Consider the following 22,387-nt stretch of genomic DNA (forward strand, 5'->3'; position numbering starts at 1 on the left):
TACATCATAAATAAATTTGTAAGAAATATTGCAAATTTATTTACAGATATAACGAGAAACGCACGGGTGAGTGAAGCATATACGCAATTTCCCGCGAAAACCATCGCGTCAGGTCCAATACATAAACACTTAAAATAGTGAATCAGGGTAAGACAAAAACACTTTTTGGATGAAGGATATTTTGAATCATTATTTAAATTGTTAATTTTGAACAAAAGTATATAGTGTATCTTTAAATTTTTCTGTTTTTAGATGATTTTTTTTTTTTTTTTTTTGGATCGTCAAATTGAGTGTGATACTGGGGTAAAAAGAAGAAAAAGAACAAATCACAGCAGAATAAATATAAATCACATTCTTTATTTAAATCACCATTAGGCAATTACACTATGATTTAATAAAAAAAAAAAAAATAATTGGCACTGGACAAGGATATATTTAAAATATTATTGGACAAACATGTGGTGTCTCTAAAATATGCATGAGACAATTTGAGCATATTTGTGTTATGTACTGATTGAATGTCCATAAACAATTGGTCTCGTCTCAAACAATATGATCCATATCGGATTTATTCTCTAACCTCAGTTTCTTAAAAATAGTATCCCGGATCATCAATTTAGGAATAAATTGAAGCAATTGTCTGATTGATATTGCAGAATATTTCTTTATTATTTGTATTATTATTTTACTCTATGCCAGACACAGCACTGCAAGTGAAAAAAAAAGAACAAATGGACAGCTAAGAGAATAAAAAACCCTTTTCTTAATATATAATTTTTTTATATATAAGCAACATAAAACTTCAGTTGCAACTGTTGAACGCATGTTGAAGTGTGCTTAAATAATTTTTTAAAGGCAGACATAGCAGAAGACTGGCCTGCCTGATAAATACATTAGCAAAAAATTGCACAGACTCTCAGTTCAATCTCTCAAAACGCTAAAAAAAAAAACACTTAGCAGTAACTGGAGTCCCTCTTGTTATTCTGGACAAGCACACAACAGGGAAACAGGACAGAATGGACAGACAGAAACAGCAAAAAGGCTTCCCTTAAGCTACAGGGCTAAAGCTCCATGACCACATTGGAATCAAAATTACCGCAATAAGTTTTGGTTGCTCAGTTTCAGTTGTTGTAACTGGCAGAGAACAACCATTTCCTCTGGAAAAAATACATTTTATTTCTGCCTTTACATTACACACAGATGATAACACATTTGTCTCTCTGTCACCGGACTGACATACAGTACAACACATCCAGTCGTCAACAGGGTGCGGCGAGGATTCATTACAGCTTTTATTAGTCTTTGCAGTAATACAGAAGTGATGATGGTGTCTGTCATAACCATTTGTAAGCTTTCATGTTACATATTGCTATTGCTCATCACTGATTGGGTCATTCCTATCATGCAGTACTCCTACTCGCTCACTTAAATGAATATGCTTGTGTTGTAATTTAAACAAGTGTTTCTGTAAAAGTTTTTAGAAACATGTTCTGGCTAAGATCAAATTTAAAAATATAACATTATTTAGACAAATTAAAATAAAAGTTGCCTAATTGGATGGAAATTAAAAGCTAAAGTTGGCCATTACTACTCAGAGAGGAACTGACACTTCAAAGTAATTGTTTTATGATGCTTTATTTTTTTTTTCAAAATTATGATAATATCATAATTTCTGTAACTTTATCAAATAGTTGAAATGTTTTGGAGTAATACAAACCAACTAATAGCACAAATTATCACTGAAGTCATTGCTAATACTTAAAGATGCTTGTGCTGCTGTTTTCCTACCAAAAATAACATCAATTCCTGGAGGAGGACGGCAGTAAGGAATGATATTGATGATACAGGGGAAAAAAAAAAAGCTAAAAAAGAATTAAATAATATTCCTCCCCCAAAAAACATGTTTGGTTTAAAACATTTAATTACAGAAAAAATAAAGAAACAATATTTAATGTTAGAAGTGCAGCACTCCGGTACAGGTTAAAAAAAGTGATGAAATCATTTAAAACTCTAAAAATATATTCATATTCAATATATTAAGACAGATATTTATAATTAGTCATTTAAAGCTATCGTTTGAATGTTTGGGGTTAGTACGAATGTTTAATTTTTATATGTTTTGAAAGAGATTAATACTTTAAGCAATGACGCATTCAATTGACCAAAAGTGACAGTAAAGACAATAAATCGTTACAAAAAAATGCTGTTTACACTTTCTATTCTTCAAGAATCCTGAAAAAAAAATGCATTACGGTTTCCACAAAAATATTAAGCAGCACAACTGATTTCAACATTGATAATATTCAAATGTTTCTTGAGCTGCAAATCAGCCTATATGAATGATTTCTGAAGGATCATGTGACACTGATGACTGGAGTAATGATGCTGAAAATTCAGCTTTGCATCACAGGAATAAATTACATTTTAAAACATATTGGCATAGATTAAATTGTAATAATATTTCACAATATTACCTTTTTTATGTACAATGTTTACTGTATTTTTGATCAAATAAATGCCACCTTGGTGTGCATAAGAGACTTCTTTCAAAAACATAAGATCTTATTGACCCCAAACTTTTGAACGGTAGTATAGAATATTATTATATAATTAATGTATTCTCTATTATATGAAGGGGACAAGAACATGTACTGCAAAGTAGGAATGACCCAATCGCCACTTCTACGTCAGTGCAGTGACAGAGGACCAAAAAAAACACATAATACAAAACCTCCCCAGTACCCTTCATAATTCAAACCCATAAGTCCACACCTGATGACATGATTCACTGGCTGAACAAAGGAGATGGGGGATGTAAAAAACGCAGGGGTCGTTTTCTCCGAGAAATGCATCCGTGTTTATCTGACGGTGACGCCGAGCTTCTCCAGAACACGTACGCCCTTTTCCTGATACTCCTCCCGCGTTAGCCAGAAGTTGTCCTTGTCTTTCATGATGTCAGCCAGCACTGCCCCACCCAGAAACACCATGTGCTTGCGGCGGGGAGGGTCCTCGATTCGGATCTTGAATTTCTATGGGGGTATTAAATAGACAGCGTGACGAGAATTTCAGAGGAGTGGAATAGCATGGACACTGACCCACATACCAGAAAACAGTTTGAATGGATATCTTTAATACATATAAAAAGCACACTGTCCGGTTGGGAATCGAGCGGCAAACCCAAATGGGAGAATAATGAGGTGTACAGTGTATGTGGAGCCGTTCTGTGTTCATCTGCTCTCAGACTATAAACAGGTGGCTGAAAGGGTCTCATGGAGGCCTTCATGTAAAGTCGATTGCTTTTTAATTTGCCCTGAACACAGTTTGGAGATAGGCAGACAGACACGTCACTCGACCGTATCAGGCATGCCATCTGAAATTGATCATCTATATATAGCGGCTTGACATGCGGCCCACACTGAGGCTCCCCAAAATGCTTTTCCAGGCCAATGGCCAGGTTTTAAATGAGATGGAGCTTAGCTGGGCAGTCAGCATATAACTGAACTGTTTACCGGCACAGGAGCAGGTGATGCAGCCCCACCTGCTGGTGTGCAGGAGGCATTACGACACATCTGTGTGTTTTTAAAAAGTTAAAATACTTTCTTCTATCCCAGCTTAACCTTATAAAGTCTTCTGGTTCTTATTTGATATGTAAATTTCAGGCTTTTGAGGAACGTTTATTTGTTCATCTCTCAATCGTCATTGTATTGCATCGCATTATATGTTTTGCCCCATAATAAAAAGGAGGCAAAGAGGGAGAAGTCGTGGCCTAATGGTTGGAGAGTCAGACTGGTAGCCCAAAGGTTGCAGGTTCGACTCTCAATACTGGCAGGAAATGACTGAGGTGCCCTTGAGAAAGGCATCTAACTCAGTACTCCTAATGTGTGTGCACTAACTTGGATGTGTTAAGTGCAGAGGACAAGTTTCGAGTATGGGTTACCATACTTGGCCTTCACGTGTCACTTTCACTAATAAAACTAAGCATTTAAATTTCATCTTACAAAGACATATATAGGGTGAGAACAGATATTTATATACAAGTACTCTACTGGACTGTTATAAATATCACATTGATTTATATTACAAGCTATTAGAATTTTATCCTCCTTTTTGGCCATAGAAATACCAGCATCAAATTGCATATTTTTGCTATTTTTGTTTTTTCCTATTCAATTATGAGCACGATATCCTCCAGCCTTACTTAAAACTGTCAAAGATGTTTAAACTCAGATGCAAATGGGCTATTGTTGGATTGTATGGCTCATGTTTGATAGTTGATACATTTACACATGCATTGATTGGGCAAACTTACCGACAGCTTGTCAACATCACCCTTCAGTACCCGCTCTAGATAAAGCTGTTTAAGTTCCCTCTCTAGTCGAGAGGGCAGACCAGGGTACATGGTGGATCCTCCCGACAGAACAATGTGCTTATAGAACTCAGCCCTGAGGAAGAGAGAGAGAAAAAGGAAGCAAAGGAGGGGAGGATGGGCAGATAAAAACATACAGTGAGGTTCATTGATACTGGAGGGGTAAAAAGGGTGAAGTTACCAAAATGACAGGATGACAAAACCAAGAGTTCATCTTTAGATTACCATGTTATTGAATGGCTTGTTTATTTTAGTGTCACATAATGAGACATAACTTAGTGTATACTGGAGGGAGGATCCTATCAGCAACTGTAGGAAGTGTTGGCGGTGTGGAATTAGAGCTCACCTGGTGTCAATGTCTGCCGCTTGAATGGTGTTGAAGAGAAGTTCGGCCACTCCGGCTCCTTCCACATTAATGAGATGGGGCTGGAACAGAGCTTCCGGGGCCTCAAATCTCTCTCCTCCTACCTTAATAACCCGGCCATCAGGGAGCTGGAGACAAAAATATAAAACAGTTTAGGGTTGTAAATCAGTCAATATAAAGAGTTTTATTGAACTTTCAAATAGAATGTTCTGATATAAAATGACTACTTCCCTAAAGATGTAATTAGAATTGAACACAAAAGAAGGCGTTTTAAAGAATGTTGGTAACCAGACAGTTGACGGCACCCATTGACTTCCATAATATTTTTTTTTTCCTACTATGGAAGTCAATGGCTACCGTCAACTGTTTTGATTACCAACATTCTTTAAAATATCTTCTTTTGTGTTCAACAGATGAAAGAAACTCCGGTTTGGAACAACATAAGGGTGAGTAAAATTTTCATTTTTGTGTGAACTATACTTTTAAAGGCACAATATGTAATTTGCACCTCTAGAGGTCGCTTATTCAAAACAAAGGCGTAGCTTGATGACGCCTTGATTTCGCGGAATCATGGGAGGTGTTGTCTTCACATCTTCAGCAGGTGGAAAAGAATTGGGACGGGACTCATATTCATGGATGAGCTAATGTATTAAAGATTTATTAACATTACTGTAGTATGAAGCAGGGTGTGGCTGAAAGCTGATGGAGATGAACGAGGCTGCTATTGAGAGACGAGTGGCTCGAGAGCAGTGGAGCATTTATTATGTCACAGACATCCGCTTTCGCTTTTTACAGTCATGCGTATGTGGGGTAACGCAGCGCTGTTTTAACATATTAGATATATTTGTGTGTTTAAAGTTGTTATAATGCTACTATGAGACACTAGTTACACACTGCAGTAAGCTAGATCGATATTAGTCATGGTAAAACATGGTATTCGAAGTAAATAAAGAAAACAAGATTCAAACAATAAGACTTGCTATATTACAATAATTAGTGTTGCTATATTACAATAATTATTTTTCTGTAGATGAATGTATCCAAACATTTTGGACAATGTAAGTACACAAGTCAACAAAATATTTATGTTCTAGTGGTTGCTTTTTATTTTAATTTTAAAAATCTTACATGTTGTGCCTTTAAATTAAAAAAAAAAAAAAAAAAAAAGAAGCTTACAGACAGAACCTTTTAAACGGCAATGTATATATGATTTGTGACTTGCCTTATTAAACTGTCTCCAGTGGCAACAGGACAGAAAGTATTTATGACTTGATTATGTAAGTATTTATGATTTATGATAAGTAACCTGGATGATAAATACTGAGGTATATAACCACTCCTCATGTCAACATTCAGCTACTTTCTTATCACACGCCTCACTACTTCAAATTGGTCTTGATCATGAGATGTTCCTGTTAGACTGAGCAAAGTCTCAGGTCTGAAGGGTAACCCACAGCCGAGCCTAACTGTGATGACTAATGAGAAAATGGAGACAGGGTGCGTGGGAGTATATAAAGAGCCCATTGAGGACTGTCCAGAGGTCGGAAATGCAGAGCTTCCCAGCTGGGGAAGGATTGTGGCCACGCAGGAAATGATGTTACATGCTGGTTAAGCAACTTCAACACCACACAGCCTTCCTTGTTTCAAAACTCGTTCTTTTGATTCTCTCTCTTTTTTTTTAAAATGCCCTCTAAAAGAAGAAGTTCAGAAATTAAATCAAAAGAAAAATATCACACCCATACCTACAAACTCAAAGAAAAAGAAGGAACTTTGCCCAGCTTATGTGACAAGCAAAACTCTGACCAACTTGACAGCAACTTTTGCCCCCTTGAGGCCACTCTGCTTAATTACACATCCAGCAGCCAATCAGAATCCGGCAGTGTGTTGCGTCGTCTCACAGACAGGATGTCAAAGTGTAGACTGAAGAATTTCCCTGCTGCTAAATCCAATCCAAAGAGCTTATTACCATGGAAACGCAGAACACTTAAGCGTCCCAGTGGGAAATCTGTGAAACCACATACTAAAACCTCCAGCCAGAAAAACTTCTGCCTCACAAACTGTAACATTTGAACTGTAACTTTCGAACATCTCAGCAAGAAGGATACTTTCACCCGGCAGGCTGTTAACACCTTTTTAGAATGCAACCCTGCTTTAAAACGGTTCATGAAATTCTTCCCAGAGTCACATAAAACTGACCGTGTAGGACTCCACCAATACGGTGGTCTCCAGGGCGAGCTTCTGTTCTTGCTCGATGTTGTATCCCACGTAGCAGAGCTTCTCCTTCATCATGCGTACCGTCTCGAAGTCTGCCGAATGGTTGAAGGCGTAACCTCGCAGCAAGAGCAACTGTGTGATGGCAAAAAAAAAATCAAAACATACATAAGTCAGAATATAAGTTGTTTTTTCTTTCTTATCATCTGATGAGTGTTGCAACTTATATATTCCAAAGCAGGTCTCTGAACCGGTTCAAGAAACAAAAAGAAAAAAATGGAAATGAAATAAATTTTAAAAGGAAAAAAAAACTAAAAATCAAGTTGAATCATTCTGAACATAAACACTTATTTGAAATTACCTTTAACTGTACAATTCCATTATTTTATCTTTCTGTTTAATATTTTAAAGTGTTAGCTCACCCTAACATGAAAATTCTGTCATTACTCAACCTCATATCGTTCCAAACCCGTAAATCCGAGAGCTTTCTGGCCTCCGATATATGCAACATTATTACTACTTTCAAGGCCCAGAAAGGTAGTAAAGACATTGTTAAAATAGACCACAGTGGTTCAACCTTAATGTTATGAAGCGACGAGAATACTTTTTGTGTGCAAAAAACAAACAAAAATAACGACTTTATTTAACAATTTCTTCTCTTGCCTGTCAGGAAGAGAGGAGAAGCAGATGACAGTGAATGAAGTGCAGCGCTTCCATATTTATGTTCGAACGCCTGCTTATTATTGGCCGACGCTGCACACGCGAGTAGCATGGCGCATGCGTGTGATGCTGACGCAGGAGCTGGCCAATAATGTTTGTTTTTTTGCGCACAAAAAGTATTCTCGTCGCTTCATTACATTAAGGTTGAACAACTGCAGTCACATGGACTATTTTAAAGACTATATGTCTTTACCATCAGGGCCTTGAAATTGGTAATGACGTTGCTGTCTATAGGGAGGTCAGAAAACTCACGGATTTCATCAAAAATATCTTAATTTGTGTTCTGAAGATGAACAAAGGTCTTACGGGTTTGGAAAGACATGAGGGCGAGTAATTAATGACAGAAATTTATTTTTTGGGTGAACTAACCCAACATGGTGTGTGTTTTGAAAGTGGCGAAAATTGCAGTTAGTGTAGAACTGTTTTTTTTTTTTTCTTGCTGCTTTTTTTTTTTTTTTTTTTTTATAATTAAACACCATGTTGTCAAAATTAGTATTGTGGCTTTATGCATGGTTAGACACTTGCTTGTATCATTATAATATTAACATTTGACCAAAATCAAGATCAAATGGAGTTTATGTTCTGTCAGTCACTAGAACGGCCGCATCTGAGGCAGTAAGTGCATTTTCATTAACTTACAGCTAACAAAGTGCATTGTAGCTATATATGGGCACTCAGTTTTTCCTGTGGTTTAATATATTTGAACAAAATCTTGTGTTATAAAAGATGAAATGCAATGCATAGGCTATATTGGCTATGACCAGACAGCAATACCAGACTAAGAATCTCTTCTCTGCTCCTCAAATGTGTAAAATATCAGTCTTTACATCTAAGTAAAGAAAATGTACTTATTCAAACAACCAGTTCTTTATTTACTCTTGCACTGCAATGAAGCAGATACTGTCTCCAAAATGTGTGCAGCACTTCATTCACGATTGAGGCAGGTGGAGCTTCAGAGTGAGGTTTTGCTGACAGTTTGAGGATCCACAGGAGTTACAAGGCTTAGTCGCAAACTCATTGTAGTATAAAGTTCTATTCAAGCTGTTGTTTAAAGGTGCTCTATGTAAGAATGACAGCTAGTGGTTGAAATGGGTACTGCAGTCCAAATTCAAAATATTGTTTGCCCCGCCCCCTCCTCAGACTCGACGCTCTCGCGGGTTGCCAGTTTAAAGACACGCAACAGGAGCGAGTTCTATTGACATTGGAAGGCGAGGAGACTTACTCATTTTAAGATAATTAGTTGATTAATTGATTTATGATGAACTGATATCACGTTTTAATAAGCTCCCATTCATAGATTTTAGATGGATGCTAAGGCTTTTTAGGTCAGGTAGAATCTGCGATCTCTGACCTAGTTTGTACGCTGGCTTCCATGGCTGCAATTCGCAATTTTTTTTTTAAATTTCAAAGTAAAATAACTAGCTGTAATGGTTTTCAGAGAAATTAGTATGTGAACTGAGCATGTTTTATAAATATCTGCAAACATATTATGGTATTTTTATGCTTTAGAACAGTCAAAAACTTACATAGAGCACCTTTAAAGTCTGGAGGGGGAGGGAACTTAAAAGAAAAAAGAAAAAACTTGTAGAAAAATGTAATGTAAAATACTGATTCTGCATGGATAGAACAGATTGATTTTCTTTCCCCATGTTTAAGCTCTGTTCCAAAGTGACTTATATAATGCAATTAACATCAAGCATGCAAAACATGCACAAAAGAGCACACATTTGGATTCATGCCGAATGAAAGCGGAAGCCTATGTGAGCATATGTTTATTTGTTTCTACATTAATTTCCCACACATTGGTTCTTTTAGTTTCGCTTTAAATAAATTAGTTTGGGCTTTGTTTTTATAATAAACGTTGTTCATAATGAATACCACTGTAAATTATATTTGTTTCATACTTTTATACTTTTGATTTAGAGATATTTTACATTTCTGAATGTATTAATAAAATGTGACATCTGTATTTTTTCTTGCAAAAATCCATTTTGACCTCATGCACCTTTATAGGACAGGCGTGACTGACTTTCCAGAAAATACGGTAAATGCTTTTTATGTTAAAATCACAGTACAGAGTGTGGGCTGTTCAAACAGAATGTGTTTTTCCATTCCAGTGCACTGCTTTTCCATTGAAAACAGACAGACGTATTTGACCACTGTGCTCGAATCTCGCATATTTTGCATCTTGCGCATGACACAGCATTTTAAAAACGCAGCACTCAAGTTAAAAATAAGTTAAATGAGTTCTCTATACCTTGCTCAATTTTCATTCCACTAGCCTACGTCTCGAAATTTTAAACACAAAAACATGCCCTGTTTGAATGGCCCCTAAGAATGAATAACAAAAATGGTAGCTGCTTTAGGTTGCAGTGGCAATTTAGGGTATCGTGGGACATCTAAGCTCTTATGTGTTAAACGAGGAAGTGAAATTAGATACTTGACATTATTTTAACCAAGAAGCATGTAAAGTGAAATATTCCATACCTTAATGAGATAGCGTGTTATGTCTCGTCCCGCAATGTCCAGTCTCCTCGTAAGATGGGGCAGAGAGAAGCCCTCGTACACGGGACAAATGTGGGTTACGCCATCGCCCGAATCCACCACCACCCCTGTCAAAAGGCCTGGGTGTAGCACAACAGACAAGTATTTATAGAATGTCCAAAATAAGTAACGCACTGATAAAATGTTTGCTAATTCAACATTTTAAAGCAATAATGTTATGTACAAGGTTAAAACACAGCATAGGGTAACTCACCTTGAGCATAAAGTGTTAGCACAGCCTGGATGGCGATATAAACACCTGCAAACTGGTATGTCTCAAACATGACCTAAAGTGCAGTGGGATAAACAAAGACAAATTCACTTTGAAAAGATAAAAATACAAATTTACAATAACACTTTAACTATAACACTAGACCATATTAGCCTAGTAAATTCATTTCTCAGAAGTTCTGCTGCTCACATCTGGAGTAGGTATGGTGTGATTGTAGGTTGTGGTAATGGATTCCAAGCAACATTGCAACTTGGTACAATAATATATGAATTAAATGATTTGCCATCACAGGTGTAAGTATATCAGCTATTTTACAATTTTGTCAAACATTCAGATTTATCCACCTTATTTCTCAACGCAGAAGTTAGCTATTTCCTGTGAATGTATGAGAACTTATACATATAGCCATTATAGGTAAATAACTAGTAATAAAGTATAGTAAACCATAAAACTATGTGCTACAAACCAGTGCATTTATGATAAAGATAATGAATAAAAATAATATGATGTAACAAAATATGAATAATATGATATAATATAACATAACAGACTATGTTTTTACAGCTAAAATTGAAAGCAACTGACACCAGAAGTCTGGCACATTCAAGGTAAAAATGCCCGTGCTTGCTCTTTACAAATGAAATGTCCTTCTTATATATAAATATATATATATTTTTTAATAGTATTTTAGGGCATTTTCGGACCTGTAGATCGCTTGCTTTGTTCCGAAACAGGAACTTCATTTGTTACAGTGTAGTATTTTCTTCTTGGTTCGGTTCACTTTCACAAGGCAACATTTAAAAGCAAACCAAAATGTGTTTATGCAAGTCACATGTGAGTAAATCTGTCCTCTTATTGGTCAGAATGTCCTCTGGATCATCCATCACCACCCACCCATTTTATATGCTGTATAGTTTTAACAAAGATTGTCATTTAGGTAAAAAAAAATCAGTTTTTTTCAGCTGCAGATGGAGGGGGTGAATGGTTCTGTAACAGCACAGAGAGGCACAACCCTGAGCATCACCCGCCGCTCTAATGATGGGCGCTGGGATGGGCCGACAGCTGCAGCTAATTATATGTGCTGATGAACTGACTGTGCTCTCCATAAAACCAGCACTTCAGCATAAAAGAAAAACATTTACCCACTATTTAGTAATTATATGATTAAACAATGCCTATTAAAAAATCATGAGAGAAAAACCTGTGTGGGGGGGTGGGGGTGGGGGGGATTGTTTCAATGTTTTCAAGTCTCATCTGCTTACCAAGTCTCCATTTATTTGATCAAAAATACAGTAAAAACAGTAATATTGTGAAATACTATTACAGTTTAAAATAACTTTACTATTTGAAAATATTTTAAAATGTAATTTATGGTCTGAAGCGCATGGCGCAGGTGCACTTAGGGCATGTCGGAATCCACTTCTGCTAGTTTAATGACGGAAAAAATGGTTGGCGCATGGTCAAAAAGGTTTGTACCTAGTCTCTTAAAGGGTTAGTTCACCCAAAAATTAATATTTGTTAATATTCGGAACACAAATTAAGATATTTTTGTTGAAATCCGATGGCTCCGTGAGGCCTCCATAGGGAGCAATGACATTTCCTCTCTCAAGATCCATAAAGGTACTAAAAACGTATTTAAATCGGTTCATGTGAGTACAGTGGTTCAATATTAATATTATAAAGCGACGAGAATATTTTTGGTGCACCAAAAAAAACAAAATAACGACTTATTTAGTGATGGCCGATTTCAAAACACCGATTCATTTATGCTCCGAAGCTTCCTGAAGCAGTGTATCGAATCATGATTCAGATCACGTGTCAAACTGCCAATGGCTGAAATCACTTGACTTTGGCACTCCGAACAGCAGATTTGACACACTGATTCATTTATGCTCCGATGCTTCCTGAAACAGTGTTTTAAAATCGGCCATCACTAAAGTCGTTATTTTGTGTTTTTTGGCGCTCCAAAAATATTCTCGTCGCTTTATAATATTAATATTGAACCACTGTACTCACATGAACTGATTTAAATATGTTTTTAATAGATTAATGGATCTTGAGAGAGGAAATGTCATTGCTCCCTATGGAGGCCTCACGGAGCCATCGGATTTCAACTAAAATATCTTAATTTGTGTTCCGAAGATGAACGAAGGTCTTACAGGTGTGGAACGGCATGAGGGTGAGTGATAAATGAGTAATAAATGGGTGTGTTTTGGGCATAATGTGCAATAAACCAATCAGAGTGACCCATTCTCTTTAAAAGCCAGATGCACTTGCACCATGGCGGATTCGCTATTTATTGGCGGAATTTGCAAGCGGAAAGACTGAACGCTTCTCCGGAGAGGAAACAAATCTGCTCGTGCATGAGTTTAAAGCGATATAATCCTTTTATTTTTAAAATATGGCATGTTTGTGTGTTGCTGCGCGTCCCTGTGTGTGTAACAAGCAGAGTGTGCGTGTTGTGCACCCACCTATAGGCACATATTACTAACGCGCGAGTGCATTTGCTATTTAAACAACGTGGCGCAGGACGTGAAAATGATAACTGCGTCGGGCTGAAACTAGAAAAAAACACTTGCATTATCATACACAATTACTGGGTGTATGACAGGGCCCTAAAAGTAACTCAGATTTGGGGAGTGGGTAGGCTTCATTTGTCTTAATGGAAATAATCACTTCTTAGTTCTTTTCTTTGGATTATAGGGTTAAATGTGACTTGGAAAAATTCAGACTAATGGTCTGATTACACACCTCTATGATCTTCTCGCGGTTCTTGGTCGGGTTCATGGGAGGTTCTGTGAGGAGGATCTTGCAGTTGCGTGAGTTAATATTGAGCTTCTCTGGGCCGAAGGTGTAATCCCATAAGTGCTTCATATCATCCCAGTTCCTGACGATGCCGTTCTCCATTGGATAGTTCACCTCCAGCATTGAGCGCAGCTCACTCGCTTCATCTCCCACCATCAGATCCTGAGGAATAATAAGTCAAAGATTAGAAAAATCATCTGGACTCATAGCTATGAGTACGAAACCAGAGGTCAGTGGTATAGTATCTGTCAAAAGCACTTCAATCTGGCAGCTCAGCATTTCCACAACAGATGCATGACAAGGAATCTCTTGTCCCACAGCTGATCCGCTGGTGCAGAGTTAGGGTATGAGTCATGAGGACGCCTCCATTACGGCACATGGAGAGCTCAAGCACAGTAAACATGACCGCTGAGATGAGATAGGCATATGGACAGATGCTGCACTCGTTCACTAGAACCAACATGCACAGAACAGCAGATCTCCATGCACAACAACATGTTAGTAATTTTCACTGATGATCCTTTTATAAACCGTCCCAATATTTCTGCTTACATTAGGCAAAGGGACTAAACTCTAAAAGTGCTGTTCTTCTTAGTTGGTAAAACATTTTGTGTTGAAACAGCCAATAATAACTTGTGACATTCTGTACTTCTGCCTCATATTAATCTTTTAATCATATTTATAGATGTCTTGACACCACAGCTAACAGAGCAATTTTGTCTTTACTGTTCCAATATTTACGAATGGCACTGTGTGTGTGTGTGTGTGTGTATGTGTGTGTGTATATTATATATTATATATTATATATATATATATATATATATATATATATATATATATATATATATATATATATATATATATATATATATATATATATATATATATATTATATATTATATATTATATATTATATATTATATATATATATATATATATATATATATATATATATATATATATATATTATTTTTTCACTTTGGAGTGAAACAGAGATGCTTGCCTGAGAAAACATGAATGCTGAATGAATCACTGAATGTTAATTTTATGGATTATCACGGCGTGCACGAGTACAGTGTGTTCTTTGGCACCGGTACAGGATGTGTCTGGTAGTGCCATGTGTTTTCAATGGAACCCCGCTGTCCTTAAATTTCATCTGTCTGACTAACTTCCTGGGTACAGCACACCTTCATATTCAGGGTTGTCTAGAAGTGTTTTAAAAGGAACTCTGCATGTGAAACAATATCTTGTGAACACTGCTCCCAAAGTATCTTTTTGAAACATCAGAATCTATTTAGAGCTTATTGGTTTACTTCTAGTTCCTTATTCTATTCTAGATGCCAGAGGACATTGAACAGACAAGACAGGACGACGGGCAGCTACACAAAGTGCAGAGACATCAACATTTCCCTCCATCTTGAGGCCAACTTCTGCTAAATCTATTTCGGACCGGAGGAGGAAATTAAGCTATAATGTCTGATGGGGATCTGAATAGTTGCCAAGTTCTGTGAAAGACATTTGCAGCTTTGAAACAGAAGACAAAGTGCATCGTTAGAGCACTGTACTTGAGCAATGCACTGTGGCAATTTAGATAAAACAATACACAAACAGAACAAAAACTAAAACTAAGATTAGAAGTAGGGCTGGGCGATATATTGAATATGCACAATATATTTTGCAATGATATAAACTTCAGTAAAATAAGCTGGATTCGAGTTGATTTGTTTGATTTTTTGAAGTCACACTGCACGATTTTAGCCATGATTTTCACTCGCCTACAGATTTTACGAAATCACCAACAAATGCCAGAATTGGAGGCAAATTGGTGCTCGTTCACACGAGTGACAATCATGAAGTGTGCATTATCAAAGACGCGATCTGACAGAATCGGCGGTGCATCTCAATCAGCTCCTTAGCTCTTGAATCAGTATATTGTGTTCACAAACGTTCAGTGCACTAGAAGGATGTTGTGATTGAGACAGCCCTTAAAACGGCCCACTCTCTGATCACTGCTGAACTAATGTTTTGAACTACCCCCTGTGGCATTTTACATATATTAAAATGCTTTTATAAAAATATGTGTAGAGAAATATATACGACCATCATGTTATCATACTGTATGGTGGAAACAAACAAATAAATATGGTTGTGTTAATTTAGTGGAAAGCATGCCTTGAAAATTATTTAACTACATTTCTACTGCACTTTACTTCTTGCATTAAACATTTTGAATTCAGTTGCTGAAATAGCTCTTTGGTTTGAAAAGAGGGTTCCTGTTATTGGGGAGAAAGAGAGAAAAAAATAAATCATCCTTTTAAGCCATTTCAAAGCATATGCCAGGGCTCAACACCAAGGATTTTTTCTATTGGCCCGGTCGGGCCAGTGGTTCAAATTTTTACTTGCCCCTCCAAAGTTTTCACTTGCCTCACAGCAAAAAATTAATAAAATTAAAAGACAAGAAAATAGGTCTATAAAATAAGCATAGTTTTTGTTGTCTCTGTTACATTTGACCTGAAAAAATAGGGTTATGACACCAAAAGCTACTAGATTAACTTATATTTTAAATATTGTTAGACAAATAAACAGTAAGTAATAAAATAGTAACAAATAATCAAATTACGAGTAATAGCACAAATTAATACAACAGAACAAACATATAAATTAAATGAATGGTGCTTTTCAAGTTTTTCATGTAGGTTTAAACAGGAGATTTTCAGGTACAGAAATTGTAATCTAATGTATAACTATAGAATAGATTAAACTTTATTAAAATTAATCAGTCAAGAGCAGTTACAGATGCATAAATAATGTTTTGAAATGTTGGAAATATAAAACGTTAAATACGGTTGTTGTTTGAAATCATTATAAAAAAATAAAAAATAAAGACACTTTAAATGTGAAATTAAACCCACCAGTAGGTGGCAGTGAATCACTGTTAATGAGCGAATCATTGAGATTCAACCTATTCATTCAAACGGCTGATTCATTCAGGAAGTGTTGCTCAAATACGCAAAACAATTCTGTGGACTATTTTCGTTGGCGAAATACAGTGAAACAGACGATTTGGTTTATTAAATGTAAGTCATTAAGTTCTTTTTCATTAAACTGTACGCTAAATAAAATAAATTTCACATTTGTAATCATGCTAATATTTGGAGAAAAACAGTGCTCTTTGTTTAATATTGATTAACTATATTAAATTATATAAATATGAAAATATATACGGGGCATTCTTGCCCCTTATCTTTAATTGTGGGGCATTCTAAAGGCATTAATAGACTAAATCACGCAGTGAAAGCGTACACTAAATATGCACGCGCACTAGTCTAACCTACTAGACTACGTCACGTAGTGCATGCGTGCACTCAATAGTTGTGTTTTTGTTCGGTTTTTGTAAAGTGAGGGACATACTCGATAATTTCAGATAGTTAAATCAACAATTACGATGTCATAGACGGTATATAACGCACACCCTACAGCAATGTATCGGCACTGTATTGGATCGGGCAAGTGACCATTCCGTCTACTGTCCCGAGCGTCGTTCACACTGGCCCCGGGCCAACGGGCAGTCCTTATTGTCGTGCCCTGTATGCAATAAATGGGACTAGTTATAGAACTATACTAAATATTGTAAAAAGAGATATACTCTTATATATCATCCAGCCCTGGTTATATGGAATGAGAAACTCTTCAAAATAAATCAAGAATAAATAGAAGTCAAAGATCAGTAATCGGCAACACCACTGGAATACTGCACGGTGCAACACACTCTCCTCAGCAGGCGATAAGTGTTAATCAGTGCACACGTCAGGCTGCACTTACCATTTTTTTGTTATTCTACTTCACCATGTGAAGAACGAGAAGGAAGGAGTGTAAATATAAAAAGAAGGTCAAACAGGAGAGAATGAAGGCTTTCTTTAAAACAACTAATGCTGCGTTCCAGGCAGGTTTTTGAGCCTGTAAGTCACGACTCACGACTTTGTAGTGTTCCAGGCAAGTCACGCCAAACTGCGTAAAAGTGTAAACAAACCAGCATGGCGGACCGTACGGGGCTTATGCTCATTAAAAATTATTTCTATTGCCAAAGGTGCTTACTCCTTGCTTATTTGAGGGAAACAGAGGAGGAAAATGGCGCATAAGGCAAGAGAAGCTGTTATACCTTTTATTTTACGTTATTTTACCATGCACTTGCATAAACACTGCATCTGTAGGAGCTGCCATTGTTGTTTCGCGGGCTATGTGACGTCAGAACCCGTAACTGGGAGTACATCGATCCATTACGAGTTCACAGGTGGGAAGTCACGGGTTTGACTGCTGTTTCAGTGCACTTTCACAGGTAGAAGATTGGAAAAACATGGGTTACGGGTTGCCTGGAACGCGGCATAAGCTAGACAAGTTTTGAACATTACTTTTGAGAATCCTTCAATTCTCTAACAAACTCAAAATTTATCATCTGACCAGGCAGAAAGTAGTGCGAGTGTGGATCTCACCTTAATCTCAATGTTGCCCACTTTAGCAGTGGATCGGATGATGGGCCTGCCCACCAATGCTGGGAAGATATGCTCTGGGAAGTTGGATCCAGCATAGCCACACTTGACAAACTAAAAGATTGAGAGAGAGGGTTAATGAAGAATACTGTGTTCATCCTCTACTTGATTAAATAGAAGAGACAACAAAATATCACAGTATAACTGAATTTTTGATGCTTTTAACACATCTTGATGATTGATCATTATGGACCATGGGTGCAGAGGTTATATATTAAATGCAATAAAATTATTATTACCATGGTCACCACCACATTATTTGACCAATAAAGTTTTTGTGATTACCGGATGAAAGTATCAATTTCATAGAGACTGCTCTCATAAATAGCAATTTCTAGGTCATGAAATAGTCCACAGACACGCATAATCAGAAAAACAAATATTTATTTGTATATGTTTCCTACATTTCCAATGACCTGGAAATCACAATTGTAAAACTACCTTATATTTACAGGTTTTAATAACTTTTAGAATGCTATAACTAACACATGTTTTATGAAATACTACAATAGATGATGACATACTTTTGTGAGCCAATCAGGAAGTTCATCACACTGGTTTCCTCAGCAAAAAGCAAATAGGGTCATTCTGTGACAAATAAACCAGACGTTTTCGGATTTTTTTTTTGATTTTGATCATTTTTTTCCTGGTGAAACAAATACATAAATGAAGAAGAAAGCATGTCTAACTGTTACAGACATGCTTTCTTCTTCATTTATGTATTTGTGTAAAACTTCAGACAGAAAACACTAAGTGCTTTTTCCCATTTTTGAACTGTCACCATTGGCGTATAAAATTTTTAACCAACATATTTTACTAATAGACCTACCAATCTCTGTGTAAAAATACAATTATGTTGCCGTCTTTCTAAAGTCATTTTACACCACTGTAAATTGACCCCAAATCTCAGGTGAAAATTGTCATATTGACCCCCCCTCTACAAAATAGTGGATTACTCTGTAAATATACATCTGTGACATTTAATATTTTGGCTTTCTTCTTCATTTATGTTTGTCTTTCTTCAGGAAAAAAAAATATTAAAAATATCAAAAATTTGAGCTGGGGAAATTTCTGGAATTTGGTTGATTTGACACAGAATGACCTAATAGGATTTTTCCATTGGGTTTTGAACTTTTGAAGAAATTAAGCTCTGTGACCAACACAAATCTGATTCTTCAGGTTTTGTTCATCATGATAATCTTCACAACTGTTATGAATTTTGAAATCTAAATGCAATTGGCAGAATTAAAAAGCTAAAGCTATAAAGAACTACACTACAGGCACATGACTTCAATGTTTCGGACAACTCTTTAAATATTCATTTCAAATCTAGAAGTTAGAAAGTTTGAGTTAGAATACTTTACAAGAGTGCGAGCAAAAACAAACAGAGCGAGGCGGTGAAATGGACTTGTAAGTAGATGAGCTTCCGTGTTTGATGTGATGACGTTTAATGTCCTGACATCTTCTGTAGTCTCATTTAACCACTTGTTAGCAACCGCCTTTCTCAAGACACATAAAAGTCTAAAAAAACAAAAATGTGTGGGATGTGTTATGTTTCAGAGTAAAATGTGAAAATATCTTGAGTTTGTGTTCACCACAAACCAAAAACCCATTAAAAAAAAACTCATGATAAATGGAAAAGGAAATTCAAAAATGCCACCTCGTTTTCAACTCCTGCTGCGCTCTATAGTTAATACAGTTTTTGATGATCTGTACATTTTTATAGATGTGTTATGTGTGAATAAATGTCTAAATTAAATCTGTTCATCATAAAAAGCAATTGAGTCTCTTCAGAAAATTTGGACTAGACCGCTCAATTCATATGGATTAGTTTTACAATCTCTTTATGTGAAGCGTCAGTGTCAGTTGCAATGGCAGCAGTTGAAATCTGACAGCATTCTGTCATTAAAAAGATCTTCATTTGTGTTCTGAAGATGAATGAAAGTCTTACAGGTTTGAAACGACATGAGGGTGAGTAAATAATGACAGATTTTTCATTTTGGGATGAACTAACCCTTTAAGATGTTTGTCAGTACTTTTCCATCCAAAGCTCCCGAAAGCAAGACCAAATTATTAACAATAGCTTTTGATTGTTTGGAGCAGATACCATCCTTTCCTGATAGTATCTGCTCTGTGAATCATCATCACCAATAAATGTTTGCATAAAACTTGTTTATCATATTAACATTCTTCCAAAAAAGGTCTGAAGGCTTTCAGGCTCATTTATTGGTCAACCAACATTGCTTATTCTGTGCATGCTGTGGTTTTAACAGATGACATCACTTCCTTTTGACTCATGGCTCTCTGTTTCATAGGCCATCCTGACCTAACCACTTCTAGTATTTACTTGAAAATACACGACTAAAACATTCCCTCATCACGTTAGGTGCAGTCACATTTCACCTTGTGCATTCTGCCGCCAGGATAGATGACCACGCCCCCAAATTCCCAGGAAAATTATATATCAGGCATCAATTCTATTATAATGTCTTAATTTTATGATCTACCAACACAGATCTTCCCTAACGTTAGTGAAGCTCGATTTATCCACAGAAACTAAATCTAAAGGCGCGAGAGGAAGTAACATCACCCGCTGCTTGCAATATGCAAAACGTTATCAAAGCAAGTGGATGACCCATAACAGGCAGCATCATAGTGGATGGGAACAGCATAGATTAACTGTAGCCATAGTAACGCAAAATTAATCTCAATAATGTATTATGATAGCAATGACTGGAGCAAGCTAGCAGGCTGAGATAACGCTGCAGGATTGAGCCCTCGGGGATTCGGTCATGCAACCGACCCACAAACGAAATTATTCTGTGTTTGTTATAATATAGCGATATATATCAGGAAAATATACCCAAATCACGTCACATTTCACAGCAACTGTGCAACTACCAGTTAATGCAGCCTGTGTGATATGCCGTCATTAAAATATAAGAAATTAAGAACATAAATCACTTCACAGTCGGATAACACCGAGTCCTCGGCAGAGAAGAATATGAGGGCCGAGTCAATGCAGCTGTCAGACATTCCTAATAGCTGCGCTAAGCTTTCATGACTTCCTGTTAGCGGTCTGTATGCCTCACTTCTCATTTAACGTTAGCCAAATGCTAAACGAAACAAAAATAAATGCCAGGTGTTAGAGTTGCGAACGTACCCCTGTTCCGTTATCACAAACCACCACTTTTCTTCCTTGGCTGTCCATCTTTCAAAGCCCCGGAGCCGTCAGAGGCAGCCAAAGTTTCTGAACAAAGTGCTTCTCGCACTCAGCAGCAGCTGGTTTCACTTCCTGGTCCAGACACTCGCGTGAGCAGATCAACAATGCCCCGCCTCCTGCGTCCCGATTGGCTAGTAAGACTTTCCTAGAGATCTACGATTGGACAGTTGAGTTATCATTCATTTAGCCTTAAAGGGTTAGTTCACCCAAAAATTAAAATTCTGTCATTTATTACCTGTTTATTACCAAAGTCCCTTTAAGACAAGTCATTTCACTCGGCGGCCATCTTTGAAACGCCTCTCGGGCATCCATGCAGTTCCTATCTCTTTGAGTGGGGAAACATCAAATTCTCCAAAGCTGTTCGCCAAGCTTTTCATTAAATTTCATATTTGAAATCACCAATGAAATCTGACAACAGCTGTCTCATATTTTTTTCCCCCAAACGCTCGAATCATGACAAAAAACGGTACTTTTTAGGCTGGATCAAGCTAATGCGCGTGCGCAGACCTAAATGCGCGTCTCTTGTGCCTCATCTCGGAGGCGCGCGTCTGCTTCTAACTGCCGCTGCAGTGACGCGATGACTTTACCAGTCGGCGATTGGCTCTTATTTTGAAGGCGGGACTTATTCCGCCATATTTCGCGTTACACTCTATTTTTTTACAGTCTTATGGTTACACTTTCTCCCATTCAAAACAAATACGAGTGACGTGTCTTGTGTTGTTATTACTTACCCTCATGCTGTTCCACACCCGTAAGACCTTTATTCATCTTCAGAACACAAATTAAGATATTTTTGTTGAAATCTGATGGCTCTGTGAGGCCTACATAGCCAGCAATGACATTTCCTCTCTCAAGATCCATTAATGTACTAAACACATAATTAAATCAGTTCATGAGAGTACAGTGGTTCAATATTAATAGTAAAAAGCGACGAGAATATTTTTTTAGTGCGCCAAAAAAACAAAATAACGACTTATTTAGTGATGGCCGATTTCAAAACACTGCTTCATTAAAATTTCCTGATAATTTACTCACCCCCATGTCATCCAAGATGTCTATCTCTCTTCAGTCGAAAAGAAATTAAGGTTTTTGATGAAAACATTCCCGGATTATTCTCCTTATAGTGGACTTCAATGGACTCCAAACGGTTGAAGGTCAAAATGACAGTTTCAGTGCAGCTTCAAAGTGTTCTGCACGATCCCAGACGAGGAATAAGGGTCTTATCTAGAGAAACCATCGCTCATTTTCTTAAAAAAAAAAAATGCTCATCTTGAACTGCATATGTGAACTTGAAAATGTATATAATTATTATTATTATTATTTTTTTTTAGAAAATGAGCGATGGTTTCTCTAGATAAGACTCTTATTCCTAGTC

The 22,387-nt window shown here is 36.8% G+C and overlaps 1 protein-coding gene across 1 annotated transcript; it reads right to left on the reverse strand.

Moving 5' to 3' along the window:
* Positions 1 to 393: 393 nt before the first annotated feature.
* Positions 394 to 21,109, reverse strand: actr2b (actin related protein 2b). Its single transcript, XM_067386741.1, has 9 exons — positions 20,953 to 21,109; positions 17,733 to 17,843; positions 13,189 to 13,404; positions 10,420 to 10,492; positions 10,149 to 10,285; positions 6,927 to 7,076; positions 4,713 to 4,858; positions 4,310 to 4,442; positions 394 to 3,029 (listed from the first exon to the last, which is right to left on the reverse strand). The coding sequence occupies exons 1-9, from the start codon at positions 20,998 to 21,000 to the stop codon at positions 2,859 to 2,861; spliced, it is 1,185 nt and encodes a 394-aa protein (XP_067242842.1). The 5' UTR covers positions 21,001 to 21,109; the 3' UTR covers positions 394 to 2,858.
* Between the last annotated feature and the right edge of the window lie 1,278 nt (positions 21,110 to 22,387).

Source organism: Chanodichthys erythropterus, chromosome 5, assembly GCF_024489055.1.
Source record: "Chanodichthys erythropterus isolate Z2021 chromosome 5, ASM2448905v1, whole genome shotgun sequence".
In the NCBI taxonomy this organism is placed as follows: Eukaryota; Metazoa; Chordata; class Actinopteri; order Cypriniformes; family Xenocyprididae; genus Chanodichthys; species Chanodichthys erythropterus.

Coding starts and splice junctions, on each gene's coding strand:
- actr2b (XM_067386741.1), bottom strand. CDS start 21,000: ATGGACAGCCAAGGAAGAAAAGTGGTGGTTTGTGATAACGGAACAGGG. Junction 17,844..20,952: donor TTTGTGATAACGGAACAGGG/GTACGTTCGCAA, acceptor TCAATCTTTTAG/TTTGTCAAGTGTGGCTATGC. Junction 13,405..17,732: donor TGGGCAACATTGAGATTAAG/GTGAGATCCACA, acceptor ATTATTCCTCAG/GATCTGATGGTGGGAGATGA.